Raw genomic sequence first — 9299 nt, 5'->3', positions numbered from 1 at the left:
AGGATATTGTGCTTGTCAAATATGGTTCCGCATTGCATTCACCCATCTTCGCACATAGCTTCTGCATATTCTCCACACGACTGCAGTTCAGAACTAATACAACTACCATTGCATTTGGTGTGAAATGGTTCGGAGTGAAGAAACTTACCAACTCAGATTACTAAACAGTGCTGGTGATATGAACTAGGGTTTTTGATGTCAGCAACACAAATTTATGTACTATCTAAAACCAGCAGTAAACCCTCAATGTCTTCTGTGCTTTTGTATGTAATGCTGATGGTAAAATGGTGTTAGATCTGAAGAATTGGGTTGGATTTTGTGAACTACTACTTGACATAGTCAATAGCTGTGGCTCATTATTGATATTAGGTGGTAACTTTGCTTTTCCTCTGTGTCCTCAATTACCACAACTAGTTATATTACTTGAGATTTTTAATAGATGTGTTTGCAACACACCAGTGCTCAAATCTGACAAATTTAGAAAACACTTAACATATAAATACTTTATTAATGTAAGAATATTTATTTACCAGTCTGGGAAATGTAGGCCGCTGATGTTCAATATTTTGATTGTTCTTATTAATTATTTTTACATGAAAAAGGTGGGATATAGAGGTGAAACATCATAATAATGGTTAGCTTAATTTTCTTATTCCATTGATATGTAGTGGACCATTACATTTTGATGGACAGTTACATGACCTAACAATACAAAGAACATTTTGGAGCCCAATTTTAAGCTCATTTTATACAAAAGTTATATTTTATACAAAACACACAATCTGATTGGTTGAAAAGCTAGGTTGTGTTATTTCTGATACTGGCTTGTATGTGTTTCCCCACTACTGATGTATCAATACACTGGCTACTGCCACATATGATCACACTATGTGTTACAAAAATTCTAAAGCAGAAAAATGAATGCAGATGCATCCATTAGATTTTGTTAGAAGTGGAGGGAAACATTATCAAGTCAATTCTGAATTCTGAAATTCTCTTTTAGTCACCTTTAGGCTAAAAAGATTTTTTTTAAACATTTGTATGAAAGAAACAGAGGTTGGATGTTATCACAAATTATATTGGGGTTATGATTTTGGCACCTTTGACTTTGAGTTGCCCATTCTGATGCATAACCATCTTGCTGTATGATTTATATAACAAGAGGTAATCAGATGTTTTTCTGAAATACGATCTGTCATTTTCTCAAGCAGTAAAGCCTTGATTGTGTGTGTTTGTTGACTCCACAGACTGGGTTGTTGGTGGCCTGTTATCAGGGGTACGTGGACGTGGTCATGGCACTCGCAGTGTGTCCTCATTTGGATGTAAATTGGCAGGACAACGAGGGCAACACAGCCCTTATTACAGCTGCCCAGGCAGGTAAGCCCTCCTGTCTTATAGGGCCATAGTGCCCATATAGTGCATGTATGTGTACTAATATTATAACTCCTTCTTGAACTTAAAACATATAAATTAAAATAATATAGAAAACAAAAACACATAGCATAATGATAAAACATTATAATAATAATAATAATAATCAAAATGTAATAAAATATTTTTTTTATATTGTATAATCATTATGAGTTAACTGAGTAAAAAAGTTTGAAAATATTAAGTATTAAAACGTAGCATGAATATCATTGTTAAATGCATTCAGCCCCCTGATTGTAGGTGAGCATAACTATTAGAACAAAGTAAAGTTAAATAGAGATCCAAAAAAAATAAAACCAGCCCTTGGACCCCTATTAAAAGTGTTCAGTTGCAACTGTATCTTATCCCTGTATAGATAATGTTGGTATTGGTACATCATTGGTAACAAAAAAGATCTGCATCAGACATTTAGATTTGAACAATGTTTTAAACCAATATTTGAGAATGTATTTATTGCAGTCTGCAATTAAATGTTATGTTTCTTTGTAATGCTAATACATGTAGATATGATCTCACTTTTGACGTATTAGTTATTTTGATGTTATTAGTGTCTTTGTATTGCAATTTTATTAGTACTGACACACAACAGAAAAATATGGGATACTGGCATTGGTCCATAATTTCCTTAAAGGGGCATTCTTAGTATAAATCTGCCCCACTGTCCACTTACATATGTGCTTTAAATATGTCCTGTATTAGTGTGATCTACAGCAAGTTGTGTGCTTCATTGGATGCAAACACAAATTGACAGGGGCAGTCCAGAACTTTGAGGGTCATTATCATGCTGTAAAATGATATCAACCCCGAAGGTCTGGAAACACTTTTCTACAAATTTTCTACAAGATTTTATTGATTCAATATCATCCAACTGAATCTGTCATATTGAATTTCTTTGGTCAGTAGAGACACTTGAAGCAGGTCCAGATAATGATCATGCATACCAAGGCCATGACATAACCTCCAGAATACATCAGATATGAAACACTGCACTCTGCATTGTGACTGGTGGATTTAGTTCATCCACATTTTAAACTTACCACCATTGTTTTAGATGTTTGCCACCATCAGGCACACAGGAGGAACCATTAGGAACACAGGTGCCTTGCAAAAGTCCTCTGTTTAAACAGCATCTTCAAACAGAGGACTTTTGCAAAGCACCTGTGTTCCTGATTGTTCCTCCTGTGTGCCTAATAGTGGCAAACATCTATAACAATGGTGGTAAGTTTAAAATGTGGATGAACTAAACCCACTAGACATGCTGTCCCGGGGCAGTCAGTAATTGTCTGTTATCAACTGGCGCTTCTTCTCAGACAACCTACTCTTTTCTGACTGCTGCACCACTGGTTTCTTTGCTTTTTTACAGTCATTTGAACACATTTTCCCAAATCCTGGATCTGCCTGAATTGCTTAATCTAATGGAATTCATCATCCATTCAAACTTCTAAATTTACATTTACATTCACTCATTTAGCAGATGCTCTCATCCAGATCAACTGGCGCTACAGTGGAAGACATGATGATACAAAAGATGAGCCCCATCACAACTTGATTTAGTTAAATGTAATATTTACCAGTGTAAAGTCTTAAGAATAAAGACACCAAAGGTTTTGATTCTCTAAAGAACCTTTTAGTGGATGTTTATTTAGGGAACTCAATTGAAACCACCTGAAAGGTTATTTAGGGAAGCATATGTGTAGTAGATAATCATTTGTGGGTGAAATGGTGGCTTTTCAAAGGTTCTTTAGTACAGGCAATGATTCTATACATAAGCATAAGCATAACTCAAAGAACCATCTGAATGTCTAAACAAAATTGTTTGGTAAACCAGTTCTTTATATACAAGGACAACCTCAGTATGTTCTGCTTAGAATGCATCTGAAAGACCAAGTACCTTAACCTTTGGTTGAAAAGATGTCCAGTCAAATTTATATGAATACATAAAGAAACTAGTACTGAAAGATGTTAGTACTGAACATCAACTTTAAACTTACAGGAATTAAATGTGTTTATTAGTGAAACTGAATGATGACTGAATGCAACTGAATGATGTCCTATTTTTCTCTTCTTTTGAAAGCATCAGCATTCTGTGGAGTTGGCTGGTTTATGCCTGCTGCTTCATGTGCTGAATCAGTAAACATTGAAGCATCTTACCTACTAAGGCATCATTTATTCATATGTGACAATAATTATGCTCAGCTAAAATGAAGGGGGCTAAAACATGCATATAATTCATTTTATCAGTGCATAATATTAAATCAATATAAATTCTCCAAATAATGTGGAATCTTTTTGCTCTGACTATCGTTAAAAGTTACGTTTTTGTCCTGTAAAATCAGGTATGTTTATGTATTGTTGACACATGTACACCTTTAAATGTTTACTGCTTCATTACCATTAATATTAATATAGTACTCATATATACAGAATAATATATAGTTGTTGGCAGGTGAATGCTAATGTTGTTCAGTCGTCTTAATATATAATTTTTTTTAAACTAATAACTAAACATATTAACATATGGTTATTAAAAATATGGTATAGTTGTTATTTATTGAACCGTAAAATAGAATATTACAATAAATTATATTATTGTATTTTTTGCCACTCATATGATGCTAATATAATATCATAATAAAGCAATTAACTTTTAATTCATAAGAAATTATTATTGATTACATTGGGAGATCAAAAGTGTTTTATGTGTTATATTTTTGTTGAATAATTGTAATTTTATTTTTTAAATCTAATTTTAATGTTTTTTTTTTTGCCTCAGAAAGGAAAACAGAATCATTAAAACATAAAAAAATGTGGGTCTGTGCATGCGCAGAGCCACCAAGTAGCACAGGCTAAAGTCGATATCAGCAAAAAATGCTGGATCAGATAGTAGAGTAAAAAAGAAAATAGGCTTAAACTGCACACACTTACACTATGTGATGTGACATTAGCTGTGTGTTTCTTCCTGTGTAGTGTTTAAGTAGTTTAAGCATCACTGATGTTCATATTAAATGCTTAATTTAAAGGGTTGTTTTTTTCATCAAAACAATTGAATATCTGCTGATACTCAAGGTTTCACCATCAGTTTTGGAAAAGAAGTAGTTCTGATATCAGGCCATTCTTAACGTTCAGACAATCAAGAACATTAAGACTGAATTAATGACTCTTTTCTTTTTCAGAGAGTGTAGCAGAAAAATGCAGCAGCTTCTGAAGAATATTAGAAATGAGACTCTTAAAGCCTAGCTTAGACAAGGCATTGCAGCTGTAAAAAAGGTGCTTCTTTACTGTAACTTGTGCATGATTCACCTCGATGATTGCAGGGCACATCACAATCACAAACTACCTACTCAACTACTTCCCTGGCCTTGACATCGAGAAGAGGAACTGCCACGGTTTCACTGCTCTGATGAAAGCTGCTATGCAGGGCAGAGTGGACTGTGTCCGAGCTCTGATGATGGCAGGTACTCTAGCTTTCCTGCACACTATAATTTCTCCTTGCCTAATGCCTGCTTCTCTCTAGATGCATTTCAAGTGGAGATGATGTGTGACATTCTTAGAGCAGTGCCATTCTAAGAAAAGCATAGTCTTTTTTTTCCCCCTCACTCCATTTATTAGCCTCTAGTGCTAGTATCGAATGCCAGTTTAAAGTAGGAAGCTTTAAGAGCATCGAGTGGCACACACCATCCCCATTTGAAAGTCTGAAATGTTTTTAATATGAAAACGAATTGGCTGCAGGTGAATGCTTAAAACTGTGGGTTTAAACAATTAGCAGAAAGACAAGAAAGACTTTGGGTGTGTTCATTACATGATGAATGAAGCTGTAGATCCACGCATGTACAGTTCCTAAAAATGGTAGAAGAAAGAGGTTCCTAGCACAAAATTAGCATCCAAAATGTGTCATCATAAGTGCTAATCGGATCAAGGTTACTGTCAAATAATCACGTTTTAGAGACCTGCATCCTGGCTAATTTTGTTAGCGAGTCAATGAATGGATATTCAGTTAACCAGGTCAAATGAATGACAAAAATAATGAATAAATAAATGAACACAAGACTGTACACTGTAAAACTTGATGAGTTAAAATAACTGACGAGTTAAAAATGGCTGGAGGAAACATCCTGAACTGAGTATGAAGTGTTATATGTAGTAAATTAAGTAAATTGTAGTTAAGCAAAGACTTCAAATCTAGATTTAATCCAGTTAAATCCACAAAGTCTTGGACCTTGTAATCATTTGTATGTGTTACGCTACGTTTACTTAAGTTTCAAAAATCTGAATTCAAAGTGCAAATTTGAAGATCTGTGCAGAGGGGCGGTGCAGCACAGTTTACTGATTTCCCTGCTCAAACAGACCTTCTAATCCTGCTAGTTAACAGGTGAGTTGGATAAGGTGTGCCTGCGCAGAAAAAGCTCAAACCTGTGAAAGTGTAAACTTGCTTATACAACCTTCAATACTGAGGCCGGGCAGCGACACCACAGTATAGATAACGACTGACCACATAGGGTGAAGTAGCCTAGGGGGAAATGACTACACAATAATGGTAAATTTGTGGGGTGGAGAAACATGCCCAATATGCAAAAAGATGGGGAGAGACGTGAGTTTTACTCATCAAGGCTGTACTGCCCAAACATAAGTATGTTATATAACAAATATTATATTGATTTAGTTTGAGTTCAGCTTAGGTGATCCCAAAAGTCTGTAGTATTTATGTTTATTAATTCAGGTAGTAGGGCAGAGAGGTTTTACAGTGTAGATTTGCCCTTTTTAGGTGGTCGCTAGGGGACTAGAAGGCTAAGCTAGGTTGCACAATATTTTAGCAGCATAAAGTAAAACATTTGAAAGTATTTTATTATGCAGAAATAGCAAAGGAAAGTCAAATGTTTTAGGAGGAAGGACTGCCCTATCAGATCAGCTAATGAGCTATCTTTGCCTTTTGGTCAGTAACCCTCACAGCCATGTTCCAGAATTTAGTAGAAGTCCTTCACTTGACAGTGGAGACAGTTACTTCAACAAAAGCAGGATAAACCCTCTTTAAAACAATGAATGAGCAGGTGTCCAAATACTTAACCTGATATAACCTGATGTCACTACAATGTTTTCATACACAGATTTGCATGTAAAAGATTTTGTTTTGTTTGTCTGTCAGGAGCGGACCTTGAGGCCAGAGATCACGGCCGTAATTTCACCTCTCGTGAGTGGGCCATCTTCACCAGCCGCTACGAGGTGGCGTTCGTCATGCTGCGGCTGATTCAGCGTCCGTGTCCAGAGCAGTGCTCCGATGCTTACCGTCTCGAGTGGCCCTTGCTGCCTGCATTGGTCTCCAAAGCCCAGCAGCCCAAAGGCTGCATTCAGAAGATTTCTGAAGCCATTCGGGACATCTTTGACATTAGCAACGTGACAGAAGCCTCGGAGGACGGTGTTCTGGATCACATGGTGCGCATGACCACAGGACTGGGTAGCCCCTTCGTTGCTGTGACATGCCGGACAGTGTGCCCTGGCAGCCCACCTTGTGTTGGCAAGCGGCGGTACTCTGTCCCGGAGATACTGACGAAGCACCGGGTGCAACACCTAAAGGGCCTCGGGCCCGGACACCTAGAAAACTACAGCCGTCACTTCCAGAACTCTCGCGTCACGCTGGTGCCTAAACCCAAGGACCGCCGTTCTAGCTTACAGCCTCAGACCCTCAGGGACTCCTTGGACCCCTCTGCCCTGGATGCACGTAGAGCCAGTCTTCTGCCTCTCCACATGGTCAGGAGGAGCAGCGTGAGGCCTGGCCTGGTGGTGCCCAAACTACGTATATCCAAGGCCCCTCCGCCTACGTATGAGCCCGAGAAAGAGAGGCGCAAGAACAGCAACAACAGCGGGCAGTTCCTGCAGATCCCTAAGTGGAGGTACAAAGAGCTGAAGGAGGAGAGGAAGAAAGCAGAAGAGGCGGAAAAGAAAAAGCAAGAGGGTCTCACCAAGAAAAAGGTCTCGAAACGCAAACGGAAGTAACTGGGTGTTACGAATATCTGACGCTGTTAGAAAGTGAGGTGAGATTTTTGCAGGATGTGTAAAACTGTCTATGTTGAAACTTGACTCTGTACAAAGTTGGTTGCATCTTTCTGTGGTTCACCTCCCAGTGTTTAGCGTAGCTAGATTGAAAGGCTGGGCATAACGTCAAACGTAATAGCAAATTATTTCAGAATTGCATTGAAAACTGCTGTCATGCAGTTTCCATTTGGTGCCTCCAGTGCTTGAGGGGTTCAGTCAACAAGGATTTCAGATTTTTGCACCCTTGTAATTAGAGAACTTCTGACAGCGTCAGTTATTCTCCCTACAGTGGAACTGAGCACACTACACATCTGTGGGCCAAGCCACAGGTGTCATTCGATACTTGAAATATGGAATGCTAATTTATTTTCATATTTATCATTTTAAAAGCATGATCGTGTTTTTAAAATAATATTATAAGCTTTGACCCACAGAGTCAAACCGAACTAAAACACATTTCATTTATTCGTAGAGGTTTGGGTACGAGAATGGTAGAATTTTTGCTAACCGTATGTGTGTGTATACACTATCATGAACAGGACTGAATGTCATTGATATCTTAGAAAACTGTCCAAAAATACAGGGTTCATCTCAGATTGAAAGGCCTTCTCAGATGAATGTACTAAAAGGGTAGATGGTACAGTATCTCATGGGACAGGTTTTTTTTTATCGTTGACTGTTTTTATGCAAATGTTTATTCCTACACATCTCACTAACACATTTTTATTATGAGAAAGCTGCTATATTTTTGGCAATATATACTTAATCATATCCAGGGGTGTCACAGCAGGAGCACATGCAGAACCACGGGACAGTACTGAGCCATCCATAAAATTACATTATGCACGAATATCCTGTATAAAGCCCTTACAGACTGTTAAGCTAGCTGTGTGGAAGTAATGCTCTTATGTTACAGTAAACCCAGGAGTGCAGGAGTACTTTAGAACTGCCTTAAATCTAGATTAAGAAAAGCCAGCAGGTGCAACACTTGGGTTTCTGAACAATCAAAAGGTAAAAGGTGGCTTGACAGATTGTTGTTTAAAGGGGGATTTCTTTCATAATTACATTTTTGAAATATGTGAACAAAATAAGGGTGAAACAAAATGTGAAATCGCAATAAGAGAAATACACATGTGCATTACAGAGAATGGGAATTCTGTTAATTATGATATTCAGTGTAGATGCATTGTTTAAACAACTAATCAATGAACAACCCATTCCAGTAGTCTGATCATGATCTGTACTGCTACTGACTCACATCATCATTTTTCTTTATAATAAAAATTTGTTCAAAACATGGGGTGAATTGGGGCTGTACAATATTGGGAAAAAGTAACATTTTGTTGTTCTGGTTTATTAAACAGCTCTTGATAGAATTAAGAGACCCCCCTACATTATCAGTTTTTTTGGTACTATTTATAAGAAATTGTGTTTAAGGGAATTAACATTTGTGTTGTATTTCATAACAAAATATTGCTATTTAGAGCATTTATTTGCAGAAATGACAACTGCTTCAATAATAACAGCTGCTCAAATAATGCAAAGAAATTATAATAATTCTACACAAATAATTTATTATTTAAATGTAAACAATGCAGTACTTATATTTGAACTTTGAGAGCATTCAGAAATCACTATGGTGAAATAACCTTGACTGCCAATCACAGCTGTCATGTCTTGGCTGGCTCTCCACTAGCCTCTTACATGACCTCCTGCAATTTGACTATTGTGCATGCCTACATTGCGATGACAGCACTGAAAAGATGGATATTGTGCAGCCATAGAGTAAATATAAAATCAAAAAATCAGCATCATGAATTTAATTGAATCGAGTGCATCAT

At 37.2% G+C, this 9299-nt stretch overlaps 1 protein-coding gene across 1 annotated transcript in view; it reads left to right on the top strand.

The window, feature by feature from the left end:
* The window catches only part of ankrd33ba (ankyrin repeat domain 33ba), a 24423-nt gene extending 15589 nt beyond the window's left edge, over positions 1-8834 (top strand). Inside the window, exons 2-4 of the mRNA XM_072658059.1 lie at positions 1248-1377; positions 4746-4886; positions 6572-8834. Coding sequence (XP_072514160.1) covers positions 1248-1377; positions 4746-4886; positions 6572-7419 — 1119 coding nt within the window. The 3' untranslated portion in view covers positions 7420-8834. The remainder of the gene's footprint in view (positions 1-1247; positions 1378-4745; positions 4887-6571) is intronic.
* Positions 8835-9299: the final 465 nt, after the last annotated feature.

This window comes from Salminus brasiliensis, chromosome 1 (genome assembly GCF_030463535.1).
Source record: "Salminus brasiliensis chromosome 1, fSalBra1.hap2, whole genome shotgun sequence".
Classification (NCBI taxonomy): Eukaryota; Metazoa; Chordata; class Actinopteri; order Characiformes; family Bryconidae; genus Salminus; species Salminus brasiliensis.
The sequence above is the reverse complement of the archived record's forward strand: the minus strand, read 5'-3'. Positions and strand labels throughout refer to the sequence as shown.